The 19176-nt window shown below is 43.3% G+C and overlaps 1 protein-coding gene across 2 annotated transcripts in view; it reads left to right on the plus strand.

Annotated features, from left to right (window-relative positions):
- Nucleotides 1-12770, plus strand: part of DPYSL3 (dihydropyrimidinase like 3) — a 118369-nt gene extending 105599 nt beyond the window's left edge. The window contains exons 10-14 of one of the 2 annotated variants that reach the window (XM_015418160.1): nt 8862-9003; nt 9503-9673; nt 10769-10948; nt 11441-11603; nt 12124-12770. In XM_015418160.1, coding sequence (XP_015273646.1) covers nt 8862-9003; nt 9503-9673; nt 10769-10948; nt 11441-11603; nt 12124-12212 — 745 coding nt within the window. In that variant the 3' untranslated portion in view covers nt 12213-12770. The remainder of the gene's footprint in view (nt 1-8861; nt 9004-9502; nt 9674-10768; nt 10949-11440; nt 11604-12123) is intronic. The other variant, XM_015418161.1, reaches the window with a different exon arrangement.
- The last annotated feature ends 6406 nt before the right edge of the window (nt 12771-19176 follow it).

A 19176-nucleotide genomic window follows, 5' to 3' on the forward strand; every position in this document is an offset into this window, starting at 1 on the left:
CTCCTCTCTTGGGTGCTGTCCTCAGGAGGTTTGGGCAATGTTTGGTGTTTGTTTTTTACTAGAACAAATCAGACAGACACAAATCTCTCTGCTCAATAAAGTAGACATATGGCACCAAATGATTAAAGGGAGTTAGAGATTATCATTGGATTAGGACTTTGGGTCAGAGACCCAGACTGAGGCGATGAGACTCAGTGTCTCTGAAAATCAGACATGGGGTTGGTCTGGAAGGCGGTCATTCTCTATAGTTTCCTTTGTTAGTGTTTAGACAGGGCTTTTAGGGATTTTTTTCTCCCTTAATTACTATGAGTCCTTTCAGCACTCTGAGTTACTGGCAGCTAGCAGATGCCAGGAAGTGGGAAATTTCCATGGAATTTGGTGCACAAGACTTGATGTGATTGTTAAGCCATTATTGCTGTTTTTGCTGCCCTCTGGTGTCCAGAGTAGGGAACTGTTTCTTTAGCTACTTCATGAAGTGAATAGTTTCCAGAAATGTTTCTCAAACTTGGAGTGCCAAGACCCATGGGGATCAGTGAGGATACTGTGTTGTAAATGCACAGGGTGAGACCCTCCATATGTATCCAGATAATGTGAAAAGGGAGCCCTCTCAGTTTTCTAGGACTGGAAACACTCTCTTCCAAGGAGGATGAAATTGGCTTTGCTTCTCCCTCTTTTGAAAGGCAGAAGTTTTAGACTTGCTACCAACCATAGCTTCCATATCACCTGAGATAACTAGTCAGTTGCTAGGGACCAATAGCTCAGCCCTAGGAACTCAATAATACCAAGGACGTTCTGTCCCAATGCACCCATCATAGTTACATAAGGTACAAAAATGAATTGTTCTTCACTGTGTTTTCCAATGCAAAAGATTTTTTTCATAAAGATCAAGAGATGACACTCTGTGCCCATAGGCAATGAGAGCCACTTTGGAGTAGTGGTTAAATACGTGGACTCTAATCTGGGAGAATCAAGTTTGATTCCCCACTCCTCCACTTGCACCTGCTGGATGCCCTGGGGCAAGCCATAGTTCTTTCAGAGCTGTTCTTGAAAAAAGAGCAGTTTCTGACAGCTCTCTCAGCCCCATCTACCTCACAGGGTGTCTGTTGTGGGGAGGGGAAGGGAAGGGAAGGGAAAGGAGTTTGTAAGCCGCTTTGAGACACCTTTGGGTAGTGAAGGGTGGGGTATAAATCCAATCTTTTCTTCTTCTTAGGCAATAATAGCTAAAGGAGGTCTTCAGGTGAGTACTGAAGTTCAGGATTTGTGTGAGGAGAGGGTTTTTTTTTATTTATCTGGCAGTTTGTCCAGGTATCTTCTCACTGTGTTCATCTGGTCTCTATCTAGATCAATTACACTCACTCAGTGGTTCAGGAGCCATATGTGGCTCTTTTAACATGCCACCTGTGGCTCCTCTGGGCACTGTTCCTCAGTGTGGCTGTGACTGAGCCTCACACAGTCTGAGAAGCTTTGAGTGACAGGCTGTTCAAATGGAAGCCTATGAAGAGTGTCAGTTAAGAAATGACAGTTGGGAACTGACAGTGGAAGAAGGGACAGTTTAACACTGACTGAGGACTGGGAAGGAGACAAAGAGGAGTGAGAAGATCATGGAAGATCCCCATTCAAGTTGAAAAGGGACAGAGCTTCTAGTGAAGAAAAGTAATTCCTGCCCAGTGAAAAGGGAGATAGCGCTAAAGAGAGGAGAGAGATGAATGATCCCTTGGTCTGTATATATAGAAGGATTTTGGAAACTTGGTTGTATGTTCCTGCCTTCTAAACGTGAAGTGTCAGAGGAACTCAGAAACCTGTGCTTGCAAGTTAAAGCAGAAACTAAAGAGAAAGCCTCCTCAAAGGAAAAGCAAAAACACTTACTTGTCAGCAACATATCATCTGGATTTAGTGTGATTACAGAGTTACCTCAGTTCTTATTATGTTTTCCTCATACATCCTACCCCTAATTTCACTTGACTGTAACCCTCCAAGTTAAATAAAATATTTTGGGTTTTTTTTGAACTTTCAAAAGCCTCTTGTGTGCCATTAGAGGAGTAGAATATTAGCATGTGATTTTGTCTCTTCCCTTAAGTCCCTAGGCTGGGCCAGCATCAAAATATATAATAATGTGACAGGGTGGAACAGCCATAGACCAGCAGACAAGAAGAAAATGGATGTAGGGACAGCCCAGTAAGCAAGAAAGAAGAAACAAATGGGAAATCCTGTACATGAGGGAGGGAAGAGGGTGAGATCACGATATTAGCACTTACTCAATGTTTTAGGAAAGTGGGCAAGGCCATTACATGGTTGGAATTGTGGTTGGCAGGTGATTCCTGCCTTGAAACAGTTGCCTCTGAATGGGCTGGAGGCTGGGTACACTGCAAGCCTCCCTGATCTGTGGGCCCTGTTCTAGGGATTGAAGTGAAGGGATCTTCCTCTCCACTCTGTATTTTCCAGTGCAAAATATTTTTTCATAACAATCAAACTGCTTTGCTTTATGCTGAGGAGAGAGTGGGAAGGCAGAGAGGTAAGCCCTTCCCCCCCAGACTCACAATGACGGCTAAGGTTGAATAGTGGTGAGAAATGTGCAGTAGGAGGCGCGTGGTGACACTGGTATAGATGGCCGCTTAAAACCGCAGCTCCGCGCTCCCCTCCCCGGATCCCTTTAAATCACTTACAACCCATGCCGACAAACTACTCAAATAATGGGCAAAAACGACGGAATAGCCACACAGAAAAATACACATAAAGTCGGACACAGGCTGACTGCAGTTAAAGAAAACTTGATAACAAAACAGCAGAGGGTGAGTCGGTTAAAATGGCGGGTGGGAGTAATCAAGTGCAACTGTCAAACTTAACCTTTAGCTTACAAGATCTGCCTTCATTACTTGAAAAAATGGAAAACAGAATTGGGGAAAAATACAAACCACAATGCTACCGATTAAAGAACAGCTTCAGGAAATTCAAACTACCCTGAAAATAACTTCTCAGATGGCAGATACAGCACTGAGGATGAGCTCAACAGCTAAGACTGAAATAAGAGATCTGAAAAAATTTGAAACACAAAGCAGAGACCGTTTTAAACACCTTACAGATCATGCCTGGCTGGAAGGCAGAATAGATTTAAATATAATTGATGACACAACCCGCATGTGGGCATTAGACAGAACAATTTTATTAAATCCAATGGTCAAGGAGAAAATTAGCAATGACATCAAGAATTTTTTTAAGGAAAATGTCTCAAATGAAGTTTCCACAGTCTTGCTCTGGGACTCCATGAAGGCGGTGATCAGAGGATCGTTGATCGCCATCACACCTAAAGTGTGAAAAGACAGAGAACAAGAAAGGAATGGAGCACTAGAACGCATCACAAAATTAGAAAAAGAACATAAATTATCGAGCTGCCCCAAAATTTACAAAAAAACTTAATGCGGAACGCAAACTTCTAGAAAATCTAGAAATCTCTCAGATTCAAAAAAGCTTACTATATATGAAGCAGAAGTTTTGGCAGAAATCTTCCAAAAACTTACAGATATTAGTCTGGAGAGTTAAGAACAAACGAAAATCAAGCTTCATCGGATCCTTAATGGCGATAAGATGTACTCTACTAAAGACGTAGCTCAGACGTTTGCAAAGTATTACACTTCACTCTACAAAACCCGAGAGCCAAAGAATGAGGAGATAGAAAGACTTTACCCTCGATATCTTTACCTCATGCAGAGTTAATGGAGAGACGAATTGACCCATTAGAACTGAAAGAAACACTAAAACACCTCAAAAATAACAAAGCTACTGGACCAGACGGTTTACCGTCAGAATTCTACAAAACCTTCCAACAACCTCTGTTCGACCATCTTCTCACCACCTGTAATGGAGTCCTGCAACACCATGACTTTACCCTCGATATCTTTACCTCATGCAGAGTTAATGGAGAGACAAATTGACCCATTACAACTGAAATAAACACTAAAACACCTCAAAAATAACAAAGCTACTGGACCAGACAGTTTACCGTCAGAATTCTACAAAACCTTCCAACAACAATCTTCTCACCACCTGCAATGGAGTCCTGCAACACGGTATTATGCCTAACTCTTAATCTGAGTCAACTCTAGCAGTGATTCATAAAGATAACAAAGATCCTGTGGTCCCTTCTTCATCTAGACCTATTGCGCTTCTCAACCACGATAACAAAATCTTTACATCCATTATGGCCAATAGATTAAAGACATTTATCTCGAACTACATTAAGGCAGATCAGACAGGCTTCATACCGGGACGACAAATTGCAGATAACATCCTCAGGACTCTTGATATTATCATCTACAGGAAGAAAATCCAGGAGGAGGCTTTAATTCTTGCTCTAGATTTTTGTAAAAGCATTTGATTCAGTGGAAACCTTATACATTATCTCTCTCTTTAAAAAAATGGGTTTTGACAGTAATTTCCTGAGGATGATACAAACAATTTATTCAAACAATATCGCCAGAATAAGAGTTAACGGATCCTACTCGACCCCATTTAACCTCACGAGAGGTACCAGAAAGGGCTGCCCATTATCACCACTGATCTTTGCTCTCGCGATAGAACCTCTAGCTGAAAAACTTTGTCAAACCAAGAGTTTCACTAGAATAGATATTAACGTGCTTGAACATAAGACAAACTTGTACGCGGACGATCTCACTCTGTATATTACTAATCCGTTATCTTCCATGGAGGCTATACACCTTACTCTACAAAACTTCGGGGCTATCTCGGGCCTGCTAATCAACCATAGTAAATCTGAAGTATACCCTATTGTTGTTAAACAATCGACGGCGGAGTCGCTACACAAACTTTGCTCTTTCAATTGGATACAGGAAAATTTGAGACATTTGGGCATTATGATTCCACTCAAAATGAAGGATTTGACCAGAGTAAATTATCACGCTTTGCACTCCAAAAACAAGGTGGACTTTAACAACTGGAACTCTCTTAAGTTATCTTTATCTGATAGGCTTCATTTGATTAAGAGCTTCATACTCCCAAAATTCCTTTTTCTCTTCCGCTCTTTACCGATTCTTATTACAAAAAAAGACTTCCAAATTTGGCAAAGGTCCCTGACATGCTTCCCATGGGAAGGAAAAAATTGAGAATAAATAATAACATATTGCAGAGACCCGCTAAACTAGGAGGATTAGACTTTCCCTCATTACAAGCCTACCATCAAGCCACGATAATGTCTCAAGTGGTCCAAATGCAATACAATGATAATCAGAAGCAATGGAGACTAATTGAACCTCTTTATACAGCTCCATATGATCTTCAGGAAATTGCCTGGATCAAGCCTGACTTGAGACCAAGGTCAATCAAGGAAAATACGTTTGTATTAGCAGCAATCAAAACATGGCATCAGAACAAGAATCTCCTCCCTCAAGGGATTTCCCAAATGTCGGCATTTTCATTTCAAAGATGGTTTCTCCCTGGTCTAACTCTGCATACCTTCGAAGAGTGGAAGGAAGCTGATCTCAGACGCCCTTACGACTTAGTAGAAAAAGGGAAAATACTGGGCCAACGTGCACCTTGGCTTCAGTATTTCCAGTTAAGAAGTCTTATTGATTATCTTTCAGGGTTGGGTACATTTCAAATAGAATTTGGAAAAAAATATTAAACTTTACCCTAACTCCCCAAAAGATATTATTTCCAAAGTATACAGTGTGATTGTCACGGAGGAGAGCCGGATAAAACTCAAATTCCAACATTGTTGGGAAGAAGACTTCACAGTAAAATGGAATGAGGCAGACTGGGATATTATATGGTCTTCTCCAGCCAATAGCTCTAGCATATACAATGTTAGACTACAATTTTTTAAACTTTATTCCAGGTGGTACATAACTCCGCATCAATTATATAAAATAGACTCTAACAACAACCTGATATGTTGGAAAGAATGCGGACAGATTGGTACTTATTTACATTGTTGGTGGGGGTGCCCAAAGATCCGTCACTTCTGGGAGGAAGTCCGAAAACAAATTATTGAGATAACTTCGCACAACTTCAACTCTAGTCCTGAGACTTTGTTACTGAATCACTGGGATGACACCATAGATAATAGAACCAAAGAGATAATAGTATTACTCCTAGCAACAGCTCGATTGACAATAGCCACATGCTGGAAATCTCCGCTGTCACCTACATTAACTGCTTGGCATGATAAGATTTGGGAACAGTTTCTGATGGCAAAAATCACAGACAGAATACGCAGAGCATAAACAGATCAGACATCCCTATCCAAATTCGAAACAATTTGGTTTCCAATATTCTCTTACCTTTCAACGCATGATATACTCCCAACCAATGCATGTTATCACAAATGGCTAGTGATCTGAAATTTACTATGGGAATGTCAGCTAACAAATGATGGAATACTTATCTATTACTTTCCTAACTCATTAGGACAACAATTTTATGCTTAATAGAGGATCTTTCTGTAAAATTGTTAGGTTGTATAGAAAACATTGACTTCATTTTAGAATATTGTATTTTGAGGTACTTTTAAAAATTTGAAGCTTTTCTGATATTACTTTCTGTATTGATAAATTAAAACAATAAAGTATTTTTAAAAAAGAAAAGAAATGTGCAGTAGTACTCTGGTATTTTTAAGGTAGAAGTAGAAGAAGAGATTGGATTTATACCCCACCTTTCACTACTCAAAGGAGTCTCAGAGCGGTTTACAATCCCTTCCCCTCCCCACAGCAGACACCCTGTAAGGTAGGTGGGGCTGAGAGACCTCTCTCGAGAACTGCCCTTGAGAAAACAGCTCTGAAAGAACTTATGATTGACCCAAGGTCACACCAACAGCTGCATGTGGAGGAGTGGGGAATCAAACCTGGTTCTAACCACTACACCAAATGCTCCTAACCACTACACCAAACTTGTAATAGTTATAGTTACATATTTCACATTTTATCTGCTGTCCTTAGTAGGGCTAAAATATGGCAGATATATGTATACTATGTGGTAGAAGAATTAAGTTCATAATTCACTGTGTTGCTCTTTTGTTGTTGTTAGGCCATATGTATGAGCTTTGAACAAGTATGGTGTTCTGTTTAGTTTTTAATTTACAGTATTCATCCAAGATCCCTGAACATCTCCCTTATATATAAAAGCCGAATGGTGGTGGCACTTCTCTAGAACATTCCACACGCTCCGGAATTGGTTGGCGCCCTGGTGTGTCACTCAGAATCTGTCCCTATCCACTGGCTGCATTGCTTGAGTCTCGCCTCCAACATTCTAAACAGTTTGCTGTCCCCCCCCCCATAGCCAGTCAGAACACAGAGGTTATTTGCATATGCAGCCTCATTGGCCTTTGCCTCGGAACACAGAGGTCGTTTGCATATGCGACTTGATTGGCTTTTGCCTCTAACATTCTAAACAGTTTGCTGTTCTGAGGTAAAATGTGTCCAATCTCCAGGTTAGGGCTGGAGATCACTCAGAATTACAACTGCTTTACAGGTGGCAGAGATCAGTTCCCCTGGAGAAAATGGTGGGTTCTGTATCCTTATATGCTGCTGAGGTGGCCCCCGTATGACAGCCAATGTGATGTAGCATTCAGGGCTTCAGAGCACGGGAGAGGCTGCAGGTGTGTGGGGGGTGGAAAGCTGAAGAGTGAGGGGTAAATAAAGGTAGGTTGATGATTGGCTGGGAAGGAGATAGGGTTGCCAACTCCAGGTGGGAAATTCCTGGAGATGTGAGGGATGGAACCTGGAGAGGGTGAGGTTTCAGGAGGCGTGGGACCTCAGACAGGTACAAAGCCATAGACTCCACCTTCCAAACCAACCATTCCCTTCTGGGGAACCATTATTGCCAATCTCCAGGTGAGGGCTGGAGATCACTCAAAATTACAACTGTTCTTTAGGTAGCAGAGATCAGTTCCTCTGGAGAAAATGGTGGACTCATTGTCATTATACCCTGCTGAGGTTACCACAGCAAATTGACACTGAGTGTCCAAGGCCGGGGCACCCGCCCAGAGCCTCTTTCTAGAGATTGTTGTATTTATTTCCACAACGGGCCTTTTTCCTAGTTAAAAAATAATGTGTTTTTTCCTAAGACTTCATCGGTTAACTGCCCTGACCAGGATGGCCCAGGCAAGCCCAATCTCATCAGATCTCAGAAGCTAAGCAGGGTCGACCCTGGCTAGTATTTGGGTGGGAGACCACCAAGGAAATCCAGGATTGCGACACAGAGACAGGCAATGGCAAACCAACTCAGTCTGAACGTCTCCTGCCTTGAAAACTCTGTGGGGTTTCCATAAATTGAATGCGACTTGACGGCACTTTCCACCACCACCACCAGTTATGTCGTGAAGAGGATACATTGCTTGTGCCTTTGCTGTCACTGAAAAGCATGCAGCACCCTCTTGTTTAGAAAGAGCAGCTCTTATTTTCTGAGAACCAGTTCATACAAAAAATGAAACTGGTTTGACATTACATGACACTGCCTTAGATTTGCATACTCTTTTGTCACAGTCTGTACTCAAACTGAAGATTGTTGTTGCATTCAAACTAGCAAACTGTGGTATGTGTGTTGTAGCTTTCCCTTAAACCAGGATTGAAAACTAGCTTCAACTGAAATCCTGGTATAGAGGGCAAGCTGGAATCATAGTTTGCCGGTTCAAATGTAAACTATGAATGGTGCACTGGAGAGAGGGTGGAATGTATGAGTCTATAGTTTGGCATTTTGTGTGAACAAGCCTGAAGAAATTGTTGCCTTGGAATAGTACAGTTAAAGAAATATTCTGTCTGTCTGTCTGTCCCTTCTCCTGACACTCTTATCCACTTGTACAGGTCGACCAAAAATGTGGCTAACATGTTTTTACCTTTGTGCCTCTTACCTAGTGGTGATCTCCAAGTCTCGGGCAGTGCACACTGTACATTCAGTACAGCTCAGAAAGCAATTGGAAAAGACAACTTCACAGCAATCCCTGAGGGTACCAATGGTATTGAGGAACGGATGTCTGTCATCTGGGACAAAGCAGTGGTAAGAGAGAGAGGATAATGTAGGAGAGGATGATGCACATGAATTTATGGCAGAGCTCAGTTAGTAGGCTTTTGTTCCGGGTGCTGAGTTTCTCCAGTATAAAGGAATTAATGAAATGTGGAGAAGAGTTGATTCTTAGGAACGAGAATTTAATTAAGCATTTCTCTAAAGGGAGGGAAAGATACCTTCCGCACCCTTCTACTCCCACCCAGTGAGATCCTACTTTGGGATGGACTGGGGCTGTGGCACAGCAGTAGAGGATCTGCTTTGCATGCAGGAGGTCCCATGTTCTGTTCCCTGAACCTCCAAGTTCAGAGGATCAGGTGATGTGAAAGACTCTTAACTGAGCCTCTTTATAGTCACTGCCAGCCATATTAGAGATAGTAGACCAAGAGTATAACTTGATATAAAGCAACTTCATGCAATTCCTGCAGCATTAACACATTTGGCCATTCACTGTCTGTACTTTAACTTCTTTTGCATCTTTCATATTTAACAGGCTTCTGGGAAAATGGATGAAAATCAGTTTGTGGCTGTGACAAGCACCAATGCTGCAAAGATCTTCAATATGTATCCAAGGAAGGGGAGAATCGCTGTGGGATCAGACAGTGATCTGGTGATATGGGATCCTGATGCAGTGAAAATTGTATCTGCCAAAAGTCATCAGTCAGTAAGTCTTTGTCGTCTCAGGGGGTTCATTTATTAAAACATCCAAAAGGTTTAGAAAGCTGTTAAGTCGCTCACTTAACAAATCAGTCAGAGAGTGATTCAGCAAGAACACAATTTTATTCAGCAACTTGAACACAACTCCAACACGGAACAACATCTGATAGCCAGAACAGCCTTTACATTGCAGCTGTCCTGCGTTTAAACATTCCCGGCTAATGTAGCCACACCCACTGTACAAATACCAACCAATAAGGTTGTTCACATAAGGACCAATCACGGGTGTTCCTGCTCAGGGAGCTTGCTTGAAAGTGATTGGTTAGGTGCTTCCTGGGCTAGTAACACGATTGGATGGATTTGGATCCTAGCCCAGGACGAAGCTTTACATTACACTTCAATTAGATGTTTCACAACATATCATGCATTCAAGGCAGCTTTGAATACAGTACAAAAGCCATTTAACATTTTGCCACAGCATTGCTGCAACATGAACTGACTGCTGTGAATTTGAATTGTCCGTTTGTTTTTTCAATATTGTGATAACCTTTTTCTCTTGTGGCATGTTGAAAAAAGCAAAAAAAAGTATAACTTTAGCAGGAGCAGTGTTTAGTTTTAAATAATAAAATGTCTATCTGCAAACTTGGATTATTATTTTTTTAAGGTGAGGGCAGGAGATTCTAATACGGAAAACAGAATTGTGTCTTTAGCTTGTAACATGAACTGTGTCCAGAGGCACTGGTACTGAACATTTTTCAGAAAAACAGATTGCTTCCATATGCGATCAGGCCAAGGGGTGGCAAAAGGTGTGAATCCTGTATCTTTGTATTCTCTTAATTCTTGGGTTTAAAGTTCCTCACTTTAGAATATTTTTTAAAGTCTGAGCTAGTTATATAATACAAAAACAGTACCTAGTTCCTTCGGATATTCTTACATCAGTCTGTTTCCAAAGCCCAGCTGTCACAGTTCTCTCACCCACTCCTTTCCTAACCTGTTGGTTACTCCACAATGCCACAAAGCTTCCATGCTTGTATTTAGTGATGGGCATTGTATTGATTGGGCCAGTGACTTTGTTAATGTACCTGTTAACCCTGTGTTGTAGGCAGCTGAATACAATATTTTTGAAGGAATGGAGCTGCGTGGAGCCCCACTGGTTGTCATATGCCAGGGAAAAGTAATGATGGAGGATGGGAACCTTCATGTGACACAAGGGACAGGGCGTTTTATTCCTTGTGCTCCTTTCTCAGATTATGTCTACAAGCGCATCAAAGCAAGGAGGAAGGTAAGATGGAGAAGCCTTGGGGAACAAAGGGTTTTAACAAAAGATGATCCATTTTAGAGACCTCTTCTCATGTGGCATGGGCAGTATTGCAACACAAGTCATTTCTATGCTATGAAGGTAGCATCAGAAATCTTGGCCGTATGGAGAAGCCACAAAGCTGCTGTTCCCCAAGCCCATTTTTGGGAGGGACATTATTAGTGTGGGGTGAGTATCTCCCACTTGCCTGTAGGCACCTGGTTCTGTCTCCACCCCCTCCATGCTGCTCTTATTCTTTTCCTCAAATTGCCTCTCATATTTAGTAAACCAGGCTCTGTGGTTCTACTAATGCCACATATGTGAAAGATCAAGCTAAGCAAACAGCCTCTCTCACCCATTGGTGTATGAATTATTACAGAAAAACCTTAGTAGTGGTCTTGGAAATGAAATATAATCATTTGAGAGGCCTAGCATGCAATCATTAATATTGCTCTTCTTTGTTTCTTCCAATGACAGATGGCTGAAATGCATGCTGTGCCAAGAGGAATGTATGATGGGCCTGTGTTTGATTTGACCACTACACCTAAAGGGGGTACTCCTGCAGGCTCTACTCGTGGATCCCCAACCCGGCAAACACCTCCGGTCAGGAATCTCCATCAGTCTGGATTTAGCTTATCAGGTAAGTTTAAGAATATGGTGCAGTGGTTGTAATCTGCAGGACTTCTACCTCATCTGGAAGGATGTTGCTTATATTTGGTACAGTATGAGGCACTTTTCAGAAGTTCCCTGACAACGTCAGAAGCAGTAGCACCTCACCTAGGTGATGGGGCTAGCTTTTCAAATAAAGATCAATAATGAAACTGGGAAACTGAAGCTACCACTAGCTGCAACAGTGGGTGACTGCCTTCTACCGGCTGTGTAACCTGCCACTGGCTTTCACTGTGGACAGAAACCATAACATTTCAAGAGCTAGCTAGTGTAATTGCTGCCAAAGAAAGTGTTATGAAAAGATTGACAATTAAGAGGAAAAAGAGAAGATAAACAATATCTTAAAAGAAACATGGAAAGATATTCCATGGAATATCCATGGAAACATGAAAAGATATTCCCATGTGACTGATTCACAGTCCTGTGAGGAAAAGCTTCTAATTTTTCTTTCTCATTCTCTTTCTTCTCCCCGTCTTCTACATATACTGCAGGTACCCAAGTTGATGAAGGGGTTCGCTCAGCAAGCAAGCGCATAGTAGCGCCCCCAGGAGGCCGCTCTAATATAACATCTCTGAGTTAAGCATCCCAGAGGGAATGGGAGGGGAACTTGTTATTTGATAAACTAAGCAATGGTACATTAATATTTAAGAATGAAAGAGCGATGGAGAAGTGTTCAAATTTGGAAGAATCAATAAGCCTCAAGCCTTATGTTTCATAAATGCTACTCGCTACCTAGCTTTAAAAAATATTGCGGGTTTCTTTTACGTTTATTCATAGCCTTAATATTTTCCCAGTTTTTTTACATGCATGCAAATCTGACCGGTGACTAAGTAATTGTACATGGTGAGTGCTTGTGTGATGACACATTGTAAGAAGGGGATTGGAATAAGATGGGAGATCAATGACATGAACAAGCTGTTTAGTCAGGTGACTCGGGCAGAGTCAGCCCAGGAGTTTAGTGTTGGGGATGGGTGGGAGCAGAAGGAGGTGGGGCAGGGTAGAGGGAGGTGGATGGGGGGACCAAGTAGACCTGTGTATTGTGTCCATGTTTTTTTCCCCCACTCAATGCTGACAAGACAAGTTGCCTCTGAGCAGTACATGAGGCCATTGGGAAGCTCAGCCATCTTTGTAATGGCTCTGTTGCATCACTTACTCCTGTTAGAGATTTTATTACTTCGTACATTTTACTGAATAAAAAAATTGAAAGTAATATTTTTCTATTTGCCTTATTCTGATAAATTAACTTTATTTTCCATCTCTTTATATTAATTCTACTAGCAGTAAAGCCCGTTGTGAAAGCAATACAACGAGATCTAGAAAGAGGCTCTGGGGGAGTGCTCTGGCTTTGGGCAAACAGTGTCAATTTGCTGTGGTGACCTCAGCAGGGTATAATGACAGAGTCCACTGTTTTCTCCAGAGGAACTGATCTCTGCTACCTGAAGAGCAGTTGTAATTGTGAGTGATCTGTAGCCCTCACCTGGAGATTGGCAGGAATTGTTACCCAGGACAAAGTGGCTGGTTTGGAGGGTGTAGTCTATGGCATTCTACCTGTCTGAGGTCCCACCCCTCTGCAAACCCCACCCTCTCCAGGCTCCACCCCTCAAATCCCCAGGAATTTGTCAGCATGTAGTTGGCAACCCCATCTCCTTCCCAGCTAACCATCAACCTACCATTATCTGCCCCTTTGACTTCAGCTGACTTCTGCCCTCCCTTCTGCAGAGCAGTTGTAATACTGAGTGCTCTCCAGCCCTCACCTGGAGATTGGCAACAATGGTTCCCTATGTGAGACTGACTGGTTTGGAGGGTGGAGTCTATGGCAGTGTACCTGTCTGAGGTCCCACCCCTCCTCAAACCTCACCCTCTTCAGGCTCCATCCCTCAAATCTCCAGGAATTTCCCATCTGGAGTTGGCAACCCTATCAGGACTGGCCCCAATGTGTTTTCTCCCAAAGGCCAAAGTAGGTGACAGGACCAAGCTTAGTTGCCTACCAACAGGCACTGAGGGGAATGTAGGGTTGCCAGCTCTAAGGAGGGAAATACCTGGAGGTTTGGGGGGTGGATTCTGTAGAGGGCAGCATTGGGCGGGGGGGCGGAAGGACTCAGCAGGTATAATGTCATAGGGTCTACCCTCCAAAGCAGCCATTTTCTCCAGGGGAAACTGATCTCTGTCATCTGGAAATCAATTGTAGCAGTGGGAGATCTCCAGGTCCCACCTGGAGATTAGCAACCCTAGGGGAAAGTGTGCTGCACAGCAGGGGGTTGAAGAGAATGGTTTGATGGGTGCTGGGCCAAGATTGGCAACAATAGTTCCCCAGGAGCAAATAGCTGGGTTGGAGGGTGGAGTCTATGGCACTGTAACCTGTCTGAGGTCCCCATCTACCCAGGCAGCTTTTAAAACATGATCCTGGGACCTACACACCACCAGACATTCCAACTGCCTTGCGGGCGAGGGGGGGGGAGTATGAGGTGTGGAATGGAGTGAAGTCCAATCAGCTTCCATATGCAAAAGACCTTGAAGGTTCCATATGCAACTGACATTCCAACTGCCTTGCGGGGAGGGGGGTGAGTTTGAGGTGTGGAATGCAGTGAAGTCCAATCAGCTTCCATATGCAAAAGACCTTGAAACACTGGGCGGGACTGCACAAAGCAGCCAGTCAACCCAGCCAGCGTCTTCTGACTGACAGTTCAAGCGTCCATACACTAAAGGAGTGCATTTTAGAACTTTGGCACCCACTATTCAATTATATATAAGGAGAGATTAGTTTCTATTCCTTTTGGGGAGGGTAAACAGAGCATGCTATCCTTTATTTCAAGAAAACAAGTAGTCTGAACTTGTGTAAGACCAAGCTTCTCTCTCCCATCATCTGAACTTGTTTTCAGATAAAAAAAATAGATAATTGATCTGCTCAGCAAAGTTGTGGCGAGCATTTCTTTTAGCCTTGTGGAGACATGCAGTGATTCTTGAGGTTCCTTTTTATTCCATAATCTTTGGAAGGGTAAGGCGTACTAAGTTTTTTTGAGTCTACACAATTTGCTGACATTCACAGCATGCCCCATGGTGATTTTGAATGTGGGCATAGTCCACCACAGCCCTCGTGAAGCCCACACACTTGTAATACAGCCATGCGTCCATTGCCAGTTATCACTGTGGAGACCCAATTGTGGGACTACCATGAGTTATGCAGCCTACAAAGTGGGTTCATGAGGCATTTGATTTCATGCGGTGAATGCAAAGCATGGAATACTGCTGTCTAGACATATCCTTATTTATGCCAAATGTGCTTCCTGCCAATCTATGTTGTACATTAAAAAAATATTTTTAAAATATTCTTGTCAAATGTAAACTATTCTAGTGGGTTTTCTAGATGAATATTATTTTTTTTTACCAGTAAGGAACCCAAGGTGGCTTTTGTCATAGATAAAGCTATAATCTTCGCTTTGGGTCTTGCTGGTTCATACAAGACAAAATTGGTAGCAGTGATTTATATTCAGCAAACATTATTCATGTGCTTATAATTCCTTTGTTCTAAGGCCTACTATCTGAGGTTGGGAGGGACAGACAACCAAGCTGGTACCCCCTAAATCAGTACCTTAATTTTTTTAAAAAAAACTTGCACAAGGAACTACAGTCCATGTTGGGGGGAGAGGTATTGGGTCCCAGGACAGTTATGCAAGGCCATAGGTCTTATTTCTTTTTTGGACAGCTTGATATTTCCTCATGGAGGAGGAATGCTGGCTAGTTTTCAGGAGTTCCTGTGGCATGGTTTGCTCAGGAATGGAGCTTACAGATTCTTCAAATTTTGTGACTGATGTCATACTACCATTTTGCCACAAGTTGGTGCCAAATTCTCAAAATACAGGGCCCATACACTCCTATGTTGTGGTCTATAAGGGAAATTAGATATGAGTAAAATTTACTAAATACAATCTTTAAGGGACTGAGTACATTCTCAACATTAGTTCAGAAACCAAATAAATTAGTTTCTCATCTCAACTAGATTGATTGACATAAAGAAATCTGTTCTCAGACAGAAAGCTGGATACCATTGTTTTCTAAGGCCTGCTGGTTCCAGTGAAAGAAAGCTAAGCACATGTGCATTAGGGATGTGCATTCAGTTCGTCCGAACCGAATGCACCCCCGAAAATGGCCCATTCGGACCCCTTTCAGGCTGCTGCAGGCTGATTCAGGTTCTCTGATCTGAATTGGCTTGCCGCTGAATTTCAGCGGCAATTCGGCCCCATTATATCCTATGGGCCATTGAAGTCATTGGCGAAAACATAGGGTATATTCTGGGGGCTGGAGGGGAGGGGGTTTGAGGGAGAGGCTCCAAACTTGCAGGGTATCCCACCATAGAGAACAATGGAGGGGATAGGGGCAACCTGTTTGAGGGCCCGTAGAATTGGACCCCCTGGTCCAATGCTTTTGAAACATGGTTGGTATCTTGGGGAGAGGCTCCAGCAAGCTAACCTGCGAGTTTGGAGTCTCTCCCTCAAGCCTCCTCCCCTCCAGCCTCCAGAATATACCCTATGTTTTCTCCATTGACTTCAATTGCCATAGGATATAATGGGGCTGAAATTGACATTCGGCTGGCCGAAAGACTCCCGAATCAGCTAGTACTGACGAAACTGACATGTGGGAGTCTTACTGCCAGCTGAAATGGATTCTGCCGAATTCGGCCGAATCCGAATGGACCCAAAAAAAAATTTTTACACACCCCAATATACACTTGTGTTTGTTTAGACAGTTACAGTAATAATAATAATAATAATCTTTCAATTAATTGATCGCTCAATCCTTTAGGGCTTGCTGGCTCTGAGCGATTTACAGTTACTCAATATTACGAGGGACTAACAATGATTTGTGGGGTAGGGGCGGACAACATATATACATTTTAATTCACACACGTTTGCTGCCGATGAGGGTTTCGTTCAGTTTTGAAGATGAGACGTGATCCAGACGGCATTTTTCCTCAGCCTGGTTTGATGGCGTCAGCTTTTCTCCAAACTCCTTTGAGTTGTAGTGCCGCACTGCCACCACCTTGCCGGAACGGCCCATTACAGGATTTCTTCATGCTGAGGAGATCTCTCTAGGCTTTTTAATCTTGCGAGCTGGACTTCCGTTCGCCGGCTAACACTGCTCCACCCCACGGGGAGGGGGGTGTTCTGTGTGCCTTTCTCCACAGTAGGTACCTAAGACAGTTTATGATAGCAGTCCTCCCTTCTCCATTTGTTCTCACAGCAACAACTATGTGAGATAGATCAGGCTGACAGAGTGAGTGGTCCAGGGTGTCAGCTAGCTGCCATTTATGTGTATTCTGCCCTTCCCTGTTCCCGCTTGCTTGCAGTAAACATGCCAGGGAGACCATGGGAGCTAGACGCCGTTATCAGTCTGGCCTTGTGAAGTAGGGAGGGCTTGCGGTCCACATTTGGTGTGAATCTTTCTGCTCTTAGGAAACCCTGCGACTCTCCCGCTCATTATGTAATCTCCCACCGGGAGTCTTCCCGTGCGCGTGCTCAAAGTTCATTTGCTTAGCTAGTTGCCTTGCCCAGCTATATGTATTGGGATGTTCCCACCTTCTAGTTATTCCTAACAATAATCCTGTGGACATGGTACCAGTCTTGTACACTAATAAAGCATAACGCTTCTTAGGAAACGTGTGTGAAGAGTTACTTGCTGTTGAACCCCTCTTTTTCGTGACTGTGACTTTGATAAATCCCGCGCTGGGCACACACATCAGGGTCCAGGGCCTCATCGACTCGGGGTGTGGGCGAGATTTAATTAACCCCTCCCTGGTCGCTGCCTTGGATGCAGATGTGGTCAAGTTGACCGAGCCCTTAGTATTTACCCAAATGGATGGATCCCCGATGAAAGAACCCTGTGTTAGCAGATGAAATGAATATTTGCTTTTATGTATTTATGTTTGCTGACACACACTCACTGCCATGGACTGTGACTATGACTCCCTATGGGTTTGGGAAAGCTGTGTGCTCTGAATACTGTGAAGAGATGCTCTGCCTGCACTTTATGCTAATGAGGTTTGCACTCAAACAGCCCCAGCCTGAGGAAGAAGAAAGCATCGCCATTATGGGTCAGTACAAACGATAACTTTTATGGTTTCAACTACCATGCATGAACTGTAAGGAGACACGTAACCCTTGGTATCTGGTTTGCATCCAAAAAGACAGTTTCCTGTAGAATGGTTGTTTTATGGCTTGGGACCAAGCTACATCTCTCTACACATCAAAGGTTGCCTTGGTACCATCTTCACACCTTGACCAGATGCCTCCCCTGAGTTAAAGGTTTAGATTTCAATATTGCCCACTCCTCTTAGGTAGGTACGTCATTGCTTAATAACCAATAGTATTAGTTCTTGGGACGGACCACAGGTGGGAAGGACAAGGAGGATGGCACCAATGCCAGCCCCCAAGAGCCCCCCTATATACAGTGAGGTGCAACAGTTTGGACCCCGCTAGCCATCTTCTCTCTTAAGCTATTTACGTACAGCCTTGCTGTACAAGTAACTCTCTGTTCTTACTGACCTCGTGGACTGCAGCCACAAAGGTCCACACGTGTTTGGCAGGTTCCAACCGTGTGCATATAGATTTCCTATAGTTATTCTAGTCTTCCTGTATTCTTCGTTGAGAAGGTCAAGCTTCGGATCAGATAAGTATTTGCTACTCCCCTTTCCCATCCTTTAGTATAAAAGTGACTATTTCCTACTCTTGTAACCCTGAGGAACTTGTATGATTGTGTGTGTGATTCCGTTTTTGTATGTATGTGAACCAAATAGTATTACTTAGTAAAAAGAAAATTGATTTCAAGGTACTAGTCTCGTCTCCGTTAATACCACTGGGAAATTCCTTGGGTCGGTTTTGGACTTCTGTATACACAGGCGAAGGGACCCCAAACATTTAGTCTTGCCTCTGCTGTAGATAAAGCAGTTCGGCTAACACCTGTAAATACGAGACTGTATCATTACGCATGGGGGCAGGGGATCATTGGGAGGAAAGGACCTTTATCGTGGCCCCAGGGGCTAGATTCCCCTTGGTACTGGGAAACCCATGGTTCCATGGGCATGATCCGTATATTTTGTGGGGGGACAGAGTGGTAAAGTTAATCTCCCACAGATGCCAAAGTCACCTCTGGAACCCGAAGTGGGGGGTGACGCCTGTCAGTGACCAGGTTCGAGCATGCTTAGCTGCTGAGGAATTAAATCCCTCAGGAATATAGGGATCTGGCTCAAGTGTTTGGCGAAGCTGAAGCTGATGAGCTGCCCCCCCCCCATCGCAATTCTGACTGTGCTATCAAGCTGCTGCCAGGGCAACAAAATGCCAAAAGGGAAATCTATGCCATGAGCCCCTGGGAGAAAGTGGAGTTGCGGAAGTTTATTGACAAAAACCTTGCGCGAGGTTTCATCCGACCCGCTTCCTCCCCGTATGCAGCTCCTGTTCTCTTACAAAAAAAGAAGGATGGGGGTTTGCGTCTGTGCACAGACTATAGGGGGTTGAATGCTGTCTCCTCTACAAATGTGTACCCAATGCCAT

Source organism: Gekko japonicus, unplaced genomic scaffold (genome assembly GCF_001447785.1).
Source record: "Gekko japonicus isolate JY-2015 unplaced genomic scaffold, Gekko_japonicus_V1.1 scaffold1877, whole genome shotgun sequence".
Lineage (NCBI taxonomy): Eukaryota > Metazoa > Chordata > Lepidosauria > Squamata > Gekkonidae > Gekko > Gekko japonicus.